Source organism: Corvus hawaiiensis, chromosome 13 (genome assembly GCF_020740725.1).
Source record: "Corvus hawaiiensis isolate bCorHaw1 chromosome 13, bCorHaw1.pri.cur, whole genome shotgun sequence".
Classification (NCBI taxonomy): Eukaryota; Metazoa; Chordata; class Aves; order Passeriformes; family Corvidae; genus Corvus; species Corvus hawaiiensis.
This window is the reverse complement of record NC_063225.1, coordinates 5,326,321-5,344,773: the sequence shown is the minus strand read 5'-3', so window position 1 is coordinate 5,344,773 and position 18,453 is coordinate 5,326,321. Positions and strand designations below refer to the sequence as shown.

General features: G+C 43.7%; 1 protein-coding gene across 3 annotated transcripts in view; it reads left to right on the top strand.

The window, feature by feature from the left end:
• ABHD2 (abhydrolase domain containing 2, acylglycerol lipase) overlaps window positions 1-17,598 on the top strand; it is a 38,930-nt gene extending 21,332 nt beyond the window's left edge. For all 3 annotated transcript variants that reach the window (XM_048317437.1, XM_048317438.1, XM_048317439.1), the window contains exons 5-11: window positions 505-672; window positions 3,489-3,672; window positions 7,172-7,264; window positions 8,943-9,056; window positions 10,282-10,351; window positions 11,084-11,168; window positions 12,073-17,598. In XM_048317437.1, the coding sequence (XP_048173394.1) occupies window positions 505-672; window positions 3,489-3,672; window positions 7,172-7,264; window positions 8,943-9,056; window positions 10,282-10,351; window positions 11,084-11,168; window positions 12,073-12,269 (911 nt within the window). In that variant the 3' untranslated portion in view covers window positions 12,270-17,598. The remainder of the gene's footprint in view (window positions 1-504; window positions 673-3,488; window positions 3,673-7,171; window positions 7,265-8,942; window positions 9,057-10,281; window positions 10,352-11,083; window positions 11,169-12,072) is intronic.
• Window positions 17,599-18,453: the final 855 nt, after the last annotated feature.

Sequence of the window (18,453 nt, the reverse complement as noted above, 5' to 3'; positions counted from 1 at the left end):
CACAAAGTAGATGATGGCTAATGTCAGGTGATCAGAATGTCTGTGCTTAGCAAAGCTTCATTTGGAAGATCTCTATTACACCCAGCTCGAGAAGGGAAATGAGGGGGAAATAGTGCAACCAGTCTACTTGGGAGGCTGGACTCCACAGCTTCCACACATGTCACAGTCAGAACAGGCTGTCAGAAGGCAGAACATGTGTAACATCAAAAGTGTCCTTCGGAGGGAAGAATGTACTCCTGGTCTCTAGGCAGTGCCAGTAGAACTGTTTGCACAGCTTTCCCTGAAGTTAAAAACTGTTCATCTCCCCTAGCATGAATTACTTTTTCACATCTGTAGCACTAGAGCTGCTGGTCTCCTGTCCCATACGGGATTTTTGGCAGACTAGTAGAAATTCTAGCTTGCTTGTGGTAGGTGGTTTCCCACGGATCTGAAATGGAAGCCTTCTGACTCTCTTAATTTGCATGAAGTGACATTTACTTAACTTCCCTCTCTCTCTGAGCACAGATGATGTCACGATGGTGATCTGCCCGGGGATTGCTAACCACAGTGAGAAGCAGTACATCCGCACCTTTGTTGACTATGCCCAAAAAAATGGGTACAGGTGTGCTGTCCTCAATCACTTGGGAGCCCTGCCAAACATTGAGCTCACTTCACCACGGATGTTCACATATGGTAGGTACTTCGTGGCACCTGGGGAACTTATTTTCAAGCTTGTGGAGTTTCTAGGGCTTGATCAGCCTCCTTCAGGATAACACAACTGCTGTACCCCAATGAGGGTAACAGTTTTGTACTGTTTCTTGGGAACTAAACTGAGCTTAGATGGGAGGAAGAGGGCAGGCTAATACTGAATTCACTTTTGTCTCTTCTGCCAGCTCTTACACATGTATTCTCATCAAGGAGGCAGTTTTTCGTTAGAAAACTTTTTTTGGGGAAAAAAAACCCTTTTGTGGCTACCAAGAGCCTGTTCAAATGATTTTAGAGATACTGAAATTGCCAGTTTCATGGAATGTGAAACAAACCTGTCTCTGAAGGATAAATGCCATTTCTGAGGCTTTGTAAGATGCAACGTGAGAGGAGTTTGTACCAGCCTTTCCAGAAAGTACGTTTATATCCCAGGAGGGACACATGAGGATTTGCCCCAGATGTAACACAAGTCAACAGCAACAGTTGTAGAGTATGACAGTAAAGCTGCAGAAGTGGTAGTGCTCAATTGCCATGATTTTGGGCTCTCACCTTGAGTATAAGGAAGTCGTTCTTAACCTAGAAATTAAAAGGAATAAATTATTTGAAATTGTGTCAAGGGTCACTCCAGTTAGTCTTAATTGCCCTCTTGGTGAGTAATGTGCTCTTTGTAGAATGGGCCCTCTTTGCCTGTGACCTAATCTACTTGTTCCTGAGCTCTCTTGAGCCCTCTTCTCCTTCTTTACTGTAAATATCTATAGGTACCCTGTCAATTGTGTGTGGAGCAGATTTGTGTTAGCTTTTGTTTTTTTAAAGTTAGGCAAGCTACTGATTAGAGTTTGGATTATAACAGAATAGTTATCTTGAACAGGTAATTGTCAAAATAGATGTATTGTGCTTTGAGGTGCCAAGTCGAGCAGGCAAGTAGGCTGTAATGCTTTGTTGCTTGTTCTAGAATTATTAAATATATTCCTCTTTGGGAAACACTTCAGGAATACCAAATACCTTCATTTGTAGTGAGGCCCTAGGCTGTTAATGGCTGCAGAACTACCATGTCTTGAAAACTAAATTTGTCCTTGTTAAAGCATTTGTTATTTTGCTAAAAGTTAAGAGTTTGCTTTCATGGAGCTTTGCTCTAGGCCTAAGGGTGTTATTCTGTAGTGCATCTCTTGAGACATACCCTTCTGAGTCTTTTATAGCCTTGGAAAGGGCAAAGAATGCCTAGCACTTCCTTTGAGCAAGACAGTAAATCACTTGGCAGAGTTGCTTGTTAAGTGCCAGCAAGACCATGAGCAGACTTTACTCTGCCTCCTACCCAAATAACTCAGTGCCCTTTCAGCTTTGCTGTATTCCAGGCATGCTTGTTGAGGAGCAAGTAGCCTAAATTTGGGATTTGCTGAACCCCAGCCTCTATATCAAGTTTGACCTGTTGCTATTCTAGTATTGGATTCCTGAGCTGCCCTGAAATCACAAAGGTCAAACACTGAAGTATTTTGACCACTGGCTTCTTCCAGAGGAAGCCAGAGCAGTGCAGCATTTGTTGTCTTGAAGATTGCTCGTTAAGAATGTTCACAAGGAAGTGCCCAAACCCTGCTGAAACACTCAGGAGCTTGCTGTTCCACTGAAGCAAACAAACCGTGGTGCTCAGAGTTTACTCCAGATCTAGGTAAAGCTGGAGTCTGATGTCTGAGGATGCTACAGCTGGGGTGAGGGCACAGTGGAGCAGTGTTAGGTTAGTACAGGGTAGAATCCTGGAATGCTAGGATTTATCTCACTGGACAAGTTCCACAGGAGAGAGCTGAGTTTCTGACTCTGGACAGGAAGAAACATCTGGAGTTCTATTCCTGTTGTCAGTGTGATGCCTTCTGTGATTTGCAGCCTTAAATCCAAAAGGAAGGTTAATGAGCTGCATAAACAGTTGATGCCAGTGTACTAATGCCATCACTACTGCAGCTGCTTCTCCATACTTCCTTTTCCTGTACTCATAAGCAGGAGAAATAGTTGTAGGTACTCAGATTGTTGCCTGTGTGGAGGCCTTCAAGTCTCTCAAACAATTGGAGGATGCCAGTACTGCCAGAAACTGGATCCCTCAGTGCCTGCAGCCTGTGGGATGCAGGTGGGTGTTCACTGACAGCAGAACAGATCTGTACAGAGGCACTTAACTATTCTCTTGATGTGGGGATACCCACGTGTCTTTTAGGGAGCTGCAGGATCTTTACCCCTTCACTGGTTACAAAGGGCTGAATGTGTCTGTGCTTAAACCCTTCTCTCTGATTCCAGAGATCACCTGCTCAGTCAGGCTCTGCAGCAGTCTGCTGGCAGCTCTTCCTGACAAGCCACTCTCTTCCTCTCCTGATAGCAGCACGGATTTGGGGATCCGTGGTGGTCTTGCTAAAAACAAAGGAGCAAACTGCATTCCAGATACCCCATTTCACTTCAAAAGTGGTAAACTGCCTCAGGAAAGTAATGATGTGTGCTGGTCCTGCATAGTAATGTCAAGCCCAGAGTTGCTGGACTGCTTCTTAAGCTGTTTTAGAAAGGAAGAGTTTTGATTGTCACGTTAACTGTCACCATGATTTTTAAGCAACTAAATTTCATCTTGCTTTGGCACTCTGTCAGAACTAAGCATGAGCTAAGCTCCACAGGACTCACAGATGTATTGAACACATGTGAATCAGAGCTGTTAAAACCTTAAGGCTATTGAAAAGTCAGAAAGGGTAAGAAAGCTCAATTCAAAGCATGCAACTGAAGCTTCAAGTGAGAATTGAAATATATCAGATGCTTTTTAACTTCGTTCTTCTTTTTAGGATGCACCTGGGAATTTGGTGCCATGGTGAATTACATCAAGAAGACCTACCCTCAGACCCAGCTGGTTGTCGTGGGCTTCAGCCTGGGTGGAAACATAGTGTGCAAATACCTGGGAGAGAGCCAGGCCAACCAGGAGCGAGTCCTCTGCTGTGTCAGTGTGTGCCAGGGGTACAGTGCACTGAGGTGGGTCTGGCATCTTCTCCGTGCTGGTCTCTTCTGGGAGTGCAGGAGTGGGCAGATCTTTGCAAGGACAAGGTGAAGATGGGTGTTTCTCTTGCACTGAACTGGTCTGACACACTGAGTGTGTAGGACGGCACCTTCCTGAAGGAGCCTGAAGCTTTGTTGATTTGCAAGCACAAGTAAACTTTGTCAGCAATGCAGACAGGTTTTCTGTACCTGGCCAGGTACATGCTGGCAGCTTCTGGACTGTGCATGTGATGCTGTCTCATGGCTGCAGTGTCCTAAGAGGAGGCATTCCCTGTGCAGTCCTGGTGTAATTAACCAGGCAGGCTGGGCAGCGTGATCAGCTGCTGAGCTGATGCCAGGTTTGCAAGCAATAGTTTACACTGTCTCATCACTGTGAGAAAGATCCCGTGGTTCATAGTAGCTTGTTTGGTTTCAGTGTGCAGTTTCATCTGGCAGCTCTTACCTGGGAAGACTGGAAAGACACAGCACATTCACTGTCAGTCCATGCTCCCCTCTTAGTGTGTGTCACTGAAACAGTGCTGTGGGCTGATTAGGGGATGGAGAGGTGCATGCAGCTGTGTTATAGGAGTGGGGAAGGTGGGGAGGGAAAGTATTGCAGCCCTAAAGTCTGAAAGTATTAACCTGTCTCCCCACCTGGAAGCCAAGGCTGTGGCACTTTAGGAGCTGTGATGGCTTCACTTGCATGTGTTGATGGAGGGTCCAGGCACAGCACTGCTGCTTGAAAACTGGACTTGACTAACGTACTTTAACCTTTCTGGGTATGCACAGCTAATGGAGATTCAAATGCTATAACTGGCTAAGCTGCTCTTTTCAGTTTTTACTGTCTGTACATGCTGACAATTACTAAGGTGTAGCTGACTGTGCAGTAATTTACCTGCAGTTTTGAGCCATGAGACTATTTACAAGGCAGAAGGGGCTGTTGAGACTCAGGTATTTGGGTCAAGATCCTTTGGGCTGATAAAAATGGTGAAACTGTGGCAGGTCTGTGAGGGGCTTGCTGTGGAATTTGGCCTCACAGCCTGGTCAAGGTAGCTGGAACTCTTGATGCTGATGATGCTCTGCCTGTGCAGGGACCAGCTTGTTATTCAGCAGTCTGAAGACACCTTTTATGAATCAGGTTCTTACAGGTAAAAGCAGAAAGCTTTTCCAGAAGCATTAAGATGTGTGTAAAAGCTTGATGTGCATGTAATATTCGAGCTATCTAATCCCTTTTGAGGTCAGATGTGACTACTGCTAAAAAAGTGTATAATCTGCTGCTAGTTCACACCCTTAAAATCTGAACAGATGTACAGGAACAGCTGTTCTGTTTTGTTTCAAGTAAAATGTTCTTAGCTGTCCTGGGGTTCTGGCATAGAGCATCCTTTTGAAGCCAGCTCCTTAATTGCAACCATCAGACAGGGTTTGCAGGGATAATATCTGGCTGTGGTCCACTTGGTTCATCTTCTACAATTATGCAATATTGTATTCCTGATCTCCAAAATGATGTTGTGAGTAATGCTGTTATGCTTGCATGGCAAAGACAACCTGATGAACAATTCTTCACTTGGATATTTGTGTGGAAAAACAACTGGCTGGGTTTTTTTTCTTTTCCCTGAGTTTAATGCACTCCATCGTGTGGGTTGTGTGGATTATTGAGCTCTTGCCTCCACCTGCTGGGTAAACATCTCCTAGCAAACCTCCTGCCACAGAGCATCTGCTCTGTATTACTGGACAGCCAGCAGGAAGGCTTTTCAGGTCTTGTCTCCCTTCCTAATATCTACATCTGCTGTAAGTGCTAATTAGCTGAAGAGCTAGGCGAAAACATCTACCAAGCAAAAGACAGGAGGAGGGAGGGCCTTGTGCCCTGGATATAAAATTGGGAGGGAGGAGGTGCAAAGCCACTGCCTTCCCAGGTTTGGTCTGGTAGGTTAAAATAGCTGGCTTCAGCCTTCAGGGCTACATGGAAGTGGATTACCCTGGTAGACAAGACCAGTTAGTTTACAATTCCTTTTTTTTTTATATTAGCTTGTCCAGCATTTATTCCCCAAATAACTTTCATAAATGAAGGAAAAAGGTTTTAGTGAGCAAGGTGAGCTGAGGATCTGCCTTTCCAGAGCAGCAGCAATACCAGGATCTGCCAGAAAAATGAGACTCTTAGTTTAATGAATTAACACAGAGTCTAGGGAATGTGTTCCCTGAGGCTAAACAGGGACAGGTCTCCTCATTCCTTAATCTCTGCCTGCATAGGCTTGATTCTGCTTCTTGATCTTGTGGAATGCATCTTCACCATAGCTACAGGCTGTGGGGAGAGACCTCAGCTCTGAAACCTGGGCAGCCCTCAAAATACTGGAAGCTGCATGTGGTATTGGTTTTTTTTTTATGCTTGCAGCTCTTCATATTAGGAGTACTGCTGTACACCACAGGAACTGCAGGGCAGCATAGCAGCTTTAACTTCAGACATCTTGTGATAACTTAATAGGTTTGCTTGGAAAACCTTTTGTGAGGAAAGAAATGTGCCTTTTCCTATCTTCCTTTTTTCCCCTGCCCTGGTATAAATGTGGTAGGTATAGCCTGGCTAGATAAAAAGATAATGGATTTTTTTTTTTTTTCAAACCATACTCCAGCATGGCTAATTACAAGAAAACAGCTTGCTCTTGCCTGGTAGGGGACTTGCAGGATATAGCTTGGAAGGTCATGTTAAATCTACAGTAGTTCTCTTGGTATGTTAATGTTTAAGTGGTAGGAGAGCCTACCGCTTTCAGCAGTAGCTGAAACTGCTCCCAGCATTCTTCAGTCTCAGTAAATTATAGTATGTTCCCTCAGTAACAGCAAACCCTGCTAGGAGTAAAGCTCTAACCTGCCCATGACCCTGCATAGCAAAGGAGTGCTGGTATCTGGCAGAGCTCACACAACTCTGGGTGGCTTAAATTCTGTTTTAACAACAGATAAGCTGTGAAGTGCTCTGCTGCTTTGAGAATAGGTAAAGGCTTCGACTCAGATGCCACTGCAGCTGCATCTAGTATTTATTCCTACAGTTCCTGCCAATGAAGTGAAACAATAATAATATCTGTACATATTGGAAACATCTGCACAAATTATTTCCTCTGCAGAGCTATATTACACAACAGACAGCACTGTTGAGCAACAGGTTTTAGCCCTTTCCTTGAAAGTCCTATTATGTAAATTACATTCAACTTCTGCAAAGGGATACTAAAATCCTCTTGTCAGTGTTGTAGATCTTGACTGATGGCTCTTAAATGCTCTGATCAAAACCACTAATTGCATTGTGCAAGATGAGACTGCAGATCTGTTTTCTGATACTAACAAACTTCATCAAAGTGGAAGTCATTTCCTGGAAAAGGTTAAGCTGTGGCAGGGAAGGCCTGGAGGTTTGTTTACACAGCCCCCAGGCTGCCATAAGATGTTAACAGTGTATTAATCTGATCTTTCAAGAGCTCCACTAACAGCTTTGTTTGTTCTGCCCTGTTTTTTCTAGGGCCCAGGAAACCTTCATGCAGTGGGATCATTGTAGAAGATTTTATAACTTCCTCATGGCAGACAACATGAAGAAGATCATCCTTTCTCACAGGTACTGCAGTACATCACTTACACTGACAGTATTGATTGGGTCAATTGCTATATTGGATTTGTCTGCCTGGTCCTTTAAAATAGGACTCCTGAGAGGTTATGCACAAGTTCCTTGGTGGGCCTTTAGATGAACCAACAGAGAAGGTGAGCTTATGTCAATCTCATTATACTGTAAAATAGACAAATAAGCTTTGGTCATCTTGTTAGAAGAAAGACTTGGTTGTCTTTTTGTATTCTGGGGAAACTTGCTTAATGAATAAACAAGACATGCACAGGAAAACATTGCAATTAGACTTCAAAGTGGAGTATTCTGCATCTGTTTCACTTCTAGCCAAAGAATTCCCTATTGAAGGAGCCTCTTGTTCTGCCACCTACCTGAGGTAGGACTAACCTTCAAGATCTGCTGTATGGAGTTGCTGCTTATCAAACAAGCAAATAGTCAAACCTGTAGCTCTGGCTTCTAGCTGTTCCTCTAGAAAGAGCATGTAGCCAGCAAAACACTCAACATTGCTGTTCCTGGAGTGCAGGTGTACTGTAGGATCCCTCTGCTGCTGTTGCTGTTCTGTGGCTCTTGCATAACAAATTTGTGTGCTAAACAGGTGACGTGCTCAATGTTGGTGCTTTCCCCACCAAAAGGTCTCTGGGTGGTACTTTCTAGGCAAGGAAGTACCTCATCTATGTGTATTGGAATTTGCCTGACTGAAGGGAAAGGAAGGGAATATCTAAGACCTATTTCACTGAAGGAGCATGTGTCACTTCAGAACTTCAGGTTCTTTGTTTACACTCCTTTGCAGTATAAAGCACTTGGAGGAGGAGGGTAGCCAATGTAGGATGATCCACATAATTCATTCCAGGTTTACAAATATTTAGACAACTTGACCAAATTTGACATTTGAAGTTAGGTAAGATCCCATTAAAAGGTACTTAAATTCTTAACCCAGAAAAAGCCAGTGCTGGCTTGAAGGCCAAGTGTGTTAAGTAAACTTTTTCCATAATCACTTGTGCTCTAACTCCCTCAGATCAAACCTAGCCTCCCTCCTGCTCTGCCCTGCAGCTGCCTCTCAAAGGGAATAAAAATCCCTTTCCAACTTGTGGCTTTTGTTCTGTTTCTTAGGGCAGAAGTTTGTTCTGGTAAAGAAACACATCCTCCCCTGAGGGCAATAATTAATATGACAAGTGTCCATAGTAAATAGCTTTCTGCTAGGGTAATACCCTGAGTCACTTCTGTGTGTGAGGTAGCCTAAAGTCTGTGCTGGGGGGCTTTAGAACCAGATGGTGAAGGAGATGCTATGCCCAGGATTGTTGGTGCTCTCACCCAAACCACCCACAGGTTTGGTCTGAAGCCAAAGAAGCCTCCCTCCTAACATGTAGCCTCTATTCCAATTACCCTTAGTGCTCTCTGTTCTGGGAAGTTTCTTTTAAGAGGGCCCCCCATGCAGTTTCTCAGTGTATAAGGGAAAGCATTTTTTCCTACGAGGAGGCTGCTAGGGTTTGTTATGTCTTGCTGCAAAGGTAAGTGGACAAATAAGCTGTTCTTGCTCCCAAGACAGCCTCATGTTTATGTAGCCCACTTCTAATCTTATCTTGTCAGATTTGGTAAACTCAGTTGTCCTTGAACAGGTCATGGTTTTGCTGCCCTTATGTTATTTGGATGTAATTCTTGATGCTACTCTTTCCAGGCAAGTTCTTTTTGGAGATAACAACATGAAGAAGCCACAAAGCCTGTCAGATGCTGATCTGGGCAAGCTCTATACAGCAACATCACTTATGCAGATCGATGATAACGTTATGAGGTATGAAGGGCAATTCTCTGCTCCTGTATAGCACTCCAAGTACCCTCTCTTCCCAGTGTTGCTCTTGCAAGCCCCTTGCTGAGCCTGTTGGAATCTGCTGAAATACAGTGAACACAACTTCAAATTCTTGCTTGCCTCCACATTAAAGAAAACTTAGCAGAGAAAAAAAAAAAAACCAACAAAAAACAACTTACTATTTACAGTCACAGCTTCTTGAAAATCATCCAGGAGGCATTTATTTCTTGGTAACACCTGAACCTGCAGCCTTCACTAAGGTAGGAAGAGGCCAGCTCTGCTGCCAAGCTCTAGCAACAAAAAAGGGGAATGTGGAAAGCAGCTCAGAACTGCTCATGGATTTCCTTAGCTCTGTTTGAAAACATCTTCTCCCTGTAAAACACTGCTGCTTTCTCAATACACAGTAGGGCTGACTGAGATAATGCAACCTTTCTTATTTGTCATACTAACACCTAATTAAGTGCTCTGCTTTAATAAGCAGTAGCCTGTTACTGCCTGTGCCTTTGACATCAACATAACACTTGAAGTGGCAGTGTTCATACCATGGCGTGTTCTGTATCAGGCATTGACCCCTTTCCAAAATAAAACTGTAAACTGTTAGCTAAAAAGCTGTGACACTTTTGGCAAGCTAGGAGTATCGTTGGCTGCTTATAAAAAAGCCATTCCTAGGGAAATCTCCCTACTTGTCCCCCATCCCTGAGGCCTTTCTAGCTTGGACTAACAGCTATGTTGTCCCTTTTATTAAAAAAAAAAAAGGCACTTGAATATAGGCTTACTGAATTCTTGGTTTGGGATGGTGTGAAGGGATTTGGCAAAGAAGTGGAACCACAGTGAATTCTGGGGAACTTGTCCAGTAAGTTTGAGGTTTATAAGCTGTGCTGGGTTTGTATTTGAAGAGACTTTTAGGGAAAGATGAGCAAGGTCCTAACTTTATTTCGTCCATGTGTACAATTAAACAAAGTGGGGTATTTTAAAAGAAACCCTGAAGGCTGCTGGTCTTCAGTTTGCATGTTTGACTTGCCCATGCTCTCAGAATATTTGAGAAGGCACAGAAAGCATCAAGGCATGTGCTGCCGAAGGGTTTTGCAAAGATGCTGGATATTAAAAAGTTGTCTATGGAAATTGAGGCATCACTCCTGTTTCTGCATGTGTGTCCTCACTTGAGAGTAATAGTGACAGGTGATTTTAATGACAATCTGCTCTATTTCAGGAAATTCCATGGCTACAGCTCACTGAAGGAGTACTACGAAGAGGAAAGTTGCCTGCAGTACTTGCACAGGGTAAGCTCTTGCAGCAGACTGCTCTTGCACTGGAGAGAAAATACTTGGTTTCTGTTGTTACCTGCAGATGTCTTAGCTGGGATTTTCAGAAATAATCAGGCACAGTATATTGGAGTGGGATTTCAGTTCTTGCTTCCTCTAACACTGGGGCTAAATGCTCTGGGCTCTTAAGAGCTTATAGCTCTGGCAAGTGGTTGCACCCAAGAGATGGAGATAAAACCACACATTCAGCTGAATGGTCTGAGTGTATGAGGATAAACTGGGAAATGGGTGGTGGCGTGCAGCCTGCACCTTCAAGGAAGAAAGGCTGACTGGGTGCTGTGGAAGAGACTCAAATGCTTGAGCAGAGTTTTGCCAAAGTGGAATTGAAATCAATTCCTCCTTTTTCCACTGACCCAGAGAATGGAGATGTTCCAAGGGAGTTTCCTGGACTTTAACCAAGGTGTCCATAACAAAGCTGGCACTAGCTGCCTGATGTGCAAAGCAATGTGGAGCAAAAAAAGGGTGGAGCTGTTTCAATTCTAAGAACAGGGACTCAGTGTGTTTGCTCTGGTGCATCCCTGCCTCCTTCTTGCAATTGGGTTGGGTGAAAAAATAAATTAATATTAATCTCTAATAAGAGATCTTAATTGAATTAAGCTAAGACACTTTTACAGTTGGTAGATTGACATTCAAATACCAACCCCTTTTTGTTTTGGTTTTTTCCCTTTTATGTCACGTTTCCTGATGCAGATCTATGTTCCTCTTCTGTTGGTTAATGCTGCTGATGACCCTCTTGTCCATGAGAGTCTTCTATCAATTCCAAGAGCTCTTTCAGGTATGCTGAAGCAGTAGCTACACCTTCTTATGTGTTTTGTGTACATTTATGTGCCTACAGCTTGCTTATCACATCACAATTCCTGATTTCAAAGCAGCTTGACTTGCCTCCTTACATCTGTAATGCTGCAGGAGGTATGCTAAGCCTCTTTAAGTCACCAGTTGCTAAAACTAACAAGGCTAACCCTGAGCAGGAAGAACTTGAGTCCCTTCAGGCACCTGTTGCTGCCCTGGCTTGTTTTGATAGCCAGCAGGTTACATTCTTGGATGAAAAAAGGTTTCCTCACATCTTCATTGCTCACTGGGATTTAAAAGAAGATGGGTGGTGGTGACAGTCTGTATGAAGCACAGATAAACACTCCCCTTTGCTGACGAAATGGGGACAGTGCATGCATGGCTGTGTCACTTGGCAGTGAACTGGGATCTCTCCCTTGAAAGGAGTTGAGCTGTCTGTCTTCGAACAAGGAAAAAGGTAAATTATCCTTAGAAGCTCAGAAGAGGGAGCTGCTGCTGCTTCATCACACAAATAGTGGGTGCACTGGGAGGGAAGCAGGGTTCATTCTTTTCCTGGTCAGAGGCTGTGAGCAGAGAGTTTATCCACAGCTGCTTTCAGACAGAAGCAAGCACAGGGGATTTTTCACTGTCCATGCAACAAGATGGCTGATACACTGTCAGAGCTTAGTGCAGCTTGACACGATGCAAACAGTCCTGGTTCCAGTGGATGTGAGTTAAAGGTGTTCATTTGTTAAAGAATGACCATTCTTACAGCAATACAGGTATTGCTGTAAGGGCCCAGCCAGCAGCAACTCTTGGGCAGTCTTCTTGTCCTGGCAATTCAAGATGGTTTCATTCTCAGCTTGAAGATGTTAACCTTCTGGAACTTTCTGCCTGTTTTTCTTTTACAGAGAAAAGAGAGAATGTCATGCATGTGCTGCCCCTTCATGGAGGCCACCTGGGATTTTTTGAGGGGTCAGTGCTATTCCCAGAACCTCTTACCTGGATGGATAAGCTCGTGGTACAGTATGCCAATGCCATCTGCCAGTGGGAGAAGACAAAGCCTCACTGCTCAGACACAGAGCAGGCTGTGTCTGGCCAGGAGTAATCGACCCAAAGACTCTGGATCACTTCAGTATATCTCCCCCTTTGGGAACATCTTGTTCCCTCACCTGCTGCTTCAGGTTTCCATTCTCCTTGATATCCTCTGGCTGGTGTTTGATCACCATGTTTTTTCCAAAATGGGGTTAAAGCAGAGGTTAACATCTGGTCAGAGCCTCTTTGGATATCCAGTCATGTGGATTTGTAATTTACTGCTCTGCTTGAAGAATTGGGTTTTGCTGACTGTAGCTTGTTACAGGGCTACTGAGCTAAAACTGCTTGCTTTAATATAGCAGAAGTTTCACATGTCAAAGTCTCTTTACCTGCTGGTCAAAAACTTGATCTGCAGCATTTGTTTAGGTGTAGATGATGAGATAACTGTGGCTCTGTTCTCTGTATGGGTGCTGGAAAATCCCTGTACCAAGCCACAAGCCAGTGAGTGGTTCAGTCTGTAAGCCACTACAGTGTGGCTTGGAAAAACAGATGCGTGACTGCAAGTGTAGTGTCAGCTTTGCACCATCTCAAGGGAAGCCTTTTAGTACCTAGGAATGCACTTGCACAAGTGAATCACTTTAAAAATATTCAACTTTTCCATGCTTGAGCTGTCTGTGGATTGGGGTGGCTTTATGCTGGGTCTCAAAGTAGAGAAAAGCCGCAGCCTGGTAATGCCAGTTAATGTTTCTATGTAAACATGTTCTCACTCCCAGGACCTGATCAGTCACCTTCTTGTTATCTTTGCCTCTTTTTAAATACTGTTATCTTTTCAGTACTGGATTCTTTGTTTGACCTGGGGCTTTTTAAAGCTGGCTCTGGCTTCCAAGTGGTAACCCATGATTAAGAATCTGCAGGATTTTTCTGTGAGCTCAATCTGTTGGAAAGAATACTTCATGAAGAGCTATTGTGCTCTCTTAGGGATTAGTTGGTGGGGGGTAGGGTGTACCTATTTAGATTTACTCCCCTTATGTCAGGGTAAATAATACCAAAATTCTTCCCATTAGCTTTCAGAGCATCAAGTGGGTTTGAGACATGTGACTTTATACTCACAGTTGATGTGGAACCGGATGTCTCCAGCCCTGTGTAACTGAAATGACATCTTTGCATGGCTGACTACTTCCAGATCTGTGTAATGCTGTAGGATTGCTGGCTCCAGTAAGACACTGGGCTCTTTCTCACTAGAATTTCTTTTCCACACCCAGACATCCCCTTCTAGTTTTAATGTGCAAAGTGAAGTGTGAAAGCTGTTTGCAGGAAAGCTGGCTACTCACCTGTGCTTTTCCCTCAAGTGGCAGTTTTGGTCTGTGCCAAGATGGTTATTAAAGGAAAGTTGTCCCATGACAATCTGGAGACTGAAACTTGTAGAAAAATCTTTTTTTTTTTTTTCTTTACTGTTTGTTCTGTCAATATTGTAGTGTCATTAATTCATCCTTAGGATTTCTTTATCACAGTGTCAGTGAAGTTCTTTTCCTGTCATACTTCCCTCATCAGCACTTTATTGCTTCAGCCTTGGTCTGTGTTCCAGGCACTTTAATTTATAGCTTAAGGGTGAAACAAGCTGCAAGACTTCAGTCTGGTAACAACAAACCAGGGGAACAAGCCTTCTGGACTGCTCTGTCCCTGAACTTCAGTAGGTTGAGTAGGTGGGGCTTCATTTTAATAAAGCAATAATTAACTTTTGTAGCAAAGGTGCATTGCCGTATCAGGAAATTTCTTTCATTTGCCTTAGGCCAAACACCTTGGCCTGTGATCCACAATGATGTGGATATCTGCACATTCTCCTGGTTAGTAAATCTGGGCTTCTTTTTTTCTTCAAAGAGAAGATGAAAACTAAGTAAAGCTACAGCAAGATTTGGCTGTGCTTGTGGCTGTTCCTTAAGAACTATTTTAGGGCTTCAGTTAGCAAGGATATTCTTAGCTGATGGGTATCTTGTCTCTGTGTTGTTATCCTCTTATTCATCCTGCATCACTAAAGTATATCATAAAAGACATTTCAGGTTTTTTGCTTAAGTAGTGTTCATGTAATATTCATTGGGTATGACTTAAATATCTTCTCACTTCAGCAGAAGTGGAGTGTAAACAACACTTGTACACATCAAATAGATACAGTATAAATTTAGGTGTCTAAGTCTCCCAAAATGAGGTGAGCAACTGGGCAGTTCTCAAAGCAGCAGGAGCTGTAGCTTTGTCCAATCAAATAGAGATTTTTCTTTACACTTGGAGAGCCTTTCTGAGGAATATTCCTTCCTGCCCCACAACCCAAGCCTTCATACTTCAGAAGTGCCAATGCTGTGGACTTTCTGAAACTCTCAGCTACAGAAGTAACACGAGTCTGTCTTGCTCCTTTGTCCTGTTTTTGCACTTGAATCTAAAACTGTTCAAATCACTTGTGACTTGACTGATTCTGGCTTCTTTGGGGAAGGACAACTTTTGTTGTGGCTTTTTTTGTGCAAGGTTTCTGGAGCTCGAGGTTCAGCTTATTAAGCCTGTAGGTGGAAGCAGTGTTAAAAAAAACCAAAACTGTTCTCTCCATCTCAACATATTTGATGCTTCTTTCAAAGCAAGGCTTGTCAGACTTGCAGCAAGCACATAAAGAGGTCTTGGGGAACTAGGAGAGGAGAGAATTAAGCTGCAGTTCATGTTATCTAAAAACCTTACAATGATGTGTTAAATCTTGCTACTGACAATGATTGGTAATTGATACCTAGTGACACATGGGACTTTGTCCAGTCCTAATCTGAAATACTCTTATCTCCCAAAATAAGGCAGTACTAGTCTTGTGATGTGGGCAGGTGGTCTTTATTTGCCCAGCCAACCCAATCTTAAATGTAATCTGAATTTTTCAGTCTTAGAGGGGAAATCTTTCATCTCTTGTCGAGACACATGAGGCTGCTGAAGTGTGTGCTTGGAGATCACTGCAGTGTGGTCTAATAGAGCCATTCAAGATTACAGCATGGTGAATCTGACATGTGCTCTGCTTAGTTTCAAACTGGGATTAGAAAAATCATCAGGAGAGCTCTTCCACAGGTAGTCTCATCTTTCCCCATCCCTGAATGTAAGTAGCACTTGAACAAAAATCCCAAGGACCCTCTCAATCAGACAGCAAGATGCAGAACTATTACTCTTTGATGGTTAGGCTGGTCCAACCATCACCTTTGCCATTTTTCTGGAGATATCTGAAGATGGTAAATAAGCAGCTCAGACTTGCTCTGACTGAACACAAGGAACTTCACCTTCCACTACAAGAGCTCTGCCAGCATTTTTAATTGTCCCTTTGTTAGCTTTTAAATCAAGGTGTTTTCAGATGGGTCTGGCAGTGTTGTAGTTGCACTGTAAAGGCAAACACTTGAACTTCCCTGCAATCTTTTTCCTCAGTGTTTTTCTGCAGTTCCTAATTATGAAGATATGGGTTACAAAGACAGGGCATTAAGTAAAAATGTTGGGAGCTATTAACTCCAGTACTGAATTTAGCTAAGCTACCTGTGTGTCATCTGTCCTGGGTCTGTCACAAGTTCCTAGACCACAGCCCTTTGACACGTGGTGCCTTGCCCTTTTCCTCCTCCTCCCTTGACATCAGCGTATCTAGAGACTTCAGTAACAGCTCTGTCAGAGCTTTTGAGACTTTGCTTTTTGGTAAATTGATTTTTCAGACACTCTGAGACACACCAGTGATGAACACTGTACAACTGAGTGCTGGCTTAAAGGACCTTTGTGGGCAGCCTACAACTGGCTACAGTCTATTTCAAGGCTTAAAATAACAATGTATATAAGCAGTGGATCATTTTCAGCTCTCTGCTCCTCTAGCAGTAGGAATTGAGTCATAGAAGCAGGGTTTGCTTTGCCTAATGTGTGACTTGTTATCCTGCAATCCCAAAGTTTTGTGTCTATTAGCACTCCAGCAGCATAGCTGGAGGTAGATTGCTCAAGTGGGTACATCTCAAAGGAAAGAGCAGAGTACCACCTTCAGGACTTAATTGCCAGTTTAGTCACCTGGATTGCTTCCAAGTTTTTCTGGAAATACTATGCTTGTCTGGAGCGTATTGAAATTCTTCAACCTTTTTTTGTGAGACCAGAGAAGGCCTGAGCCTTGTGCTGCCTGTAGAAGTCATTTGTTGTAAAGAGCATCTTGTTTCTGGCTTGAGGCACACTCCATGTGTCCGTATTCCTCATGTGGGTCCGTTCATTTGGGAAGGTGCTGGAGCCACAGTGACTCAAAGCAGTGTTTCCTTCATGGCTTCTAGGTGGAAAGCAAACAGCCCTTCCTTGGTGTGAGGACTTCATGATTCTTCTCCAAGCTTAGAATGCCTCAGAGCAGCACCAGCCTGAGGGAGGGTCCCCTGTTACTGTCCCCCCTTCTCACTGGGAGTGGGAGTGACACTGGCCTGGACTTCCTCAGCTGTTAGGGGAGCTTAGGCACAAGTGCTATCAGTGAGTCAAAGGGGTTGCCAGCTTTCTGTGCTTTGGTGGAAGAGTTTCTGGGGTCATCCTGAACATCTGTACAAGGTGGCAGAAAAGCCCCTTTGCTTTGGTCCGACTGACAAGCTTCCAGTGTAATCAGAGTTCTTGCATGACCAGAGAGGAGATACAGAACTTTCTTCTAGGATCTCCACTATAGTTCTACTGGGATGTTGAACCTTCTCACGGTTCCTGCCAACTGCAATGTCTTTAAAATAAAAAAAAAAAAGCCAAATAAAACTCATTTGTATTTGATATATAACTAAATCCTACTGCTTAGCCCAAGTGACCAACCTTCCAAAGGGGGCATATCTTCTTACTGTGTTACATGATAGCCTGACTGTAATTCCCAGTGACAGAGCTCTAGATGTTCTTCTTGAGAAAGCATAACCTCTTTCTCTGGAAGTTCCAAGCCAAAAAGGTGTGTGAAGAGCTTGGGAAGAGGAGACCTGTGCCCTTGTTTTTCTCATGCAGCTGTGTTAGAACAGGCAGAGTGACTTCTAGTGTTCTTGGTGAGCAGTTGACTATGAAAATATTTTCAATTTGGCAAAATTATGTTCTGTAACTATCTCGAAATGCTGCCCTGAAGAAGCTTGTATACTGAGACACCCTCCCTGCTGCCATGTTCTGAGTCAGATTCTCTGGAGCTGAGAGCTGCAGGGGAGATGATTTGCAACTAGCAATGCAATTTTTCTATATCTGCTGATGTTTACCTTTAAAATGATATATAAATATATATAAAACTGTCTTTGATTTTTTTTCTTTAATTTTTGTTCTTGTGTGGTGTAAAATGGAAGTCACTGCAAAACAAAATGTAATTTTGTTATCTTTGATTCAGTGGGGTTTCTTTATTTAAAAATAAAGGACTTATTGAAGTCAGTGCTACAGCTAGTGCCTGTGTGTGAAGTTCCATGTGTTGGCAGAGGCTCTCAGTCTTCCCTGAGGCCCAGCTTGGGGAGCTGGGTGGGGGGGAAAGTGATACAAGCACTTGTGGTGCTCAAGCCTTTCCTAGTTGCTTTTTGTCTTCTGGCCAAGAAAAGGTTTTTGATGCCACTCTGGTGAAGAATGGGCATAGCATCAACTTAAAAAAGCACATGCCTGCCCTGAAACTACTGAAAGAGAGTTATTTTTGCCAGTGGAATAGAACATCTGTTATTTTTCCTTATGTGAGAACAAGTGGATTTCCTAATCTTTCAGTTGCTGGCAGAAGAAACACAAACCAGCATCTCTGGCCAGGACAAGGGACATCTTCGAGCCCAGGGCATACAAAAGCACTACTCACCTGCCCCTAGCAACTCACCAAGGGGGGGTTTATTATCTACAGCCTGAGAGAGAGGAGTTGTGGAGGGTAACTGGGCCTGGTGCCCTGCTTGTGCAGCTGGACTGGGCTGGGCCAGAGCCCCATCACTGCTCTTCCCCTGTCATGGGCAGTGCTCTGTGAGAGATGCTAGGCTTCATTTCTAATTTATTGGCCATTGTGAATCAGCTGTTAGATCCACTTCCAAACTCCTTCCTGCCTTGGTCAGTCTCTCAGCTGCCAGTTCTGCTGTGCTGTTCTCTGTCTCTCCATCAAAACAAGCTCCCAGCTGACAATTTGTCACAGGAGTGGTGAGCAGCCATGGGCACCTCCCAAGAGCTGTGACTGTCCCAGTCCAAATCCCAGAGGCAGCAGTGTGATACTCCTGTCTGTGTGGATGGGGTTTTTTCCCCTTTTTCTGTTTCCTAAGCTGCAGTTGCTCTGT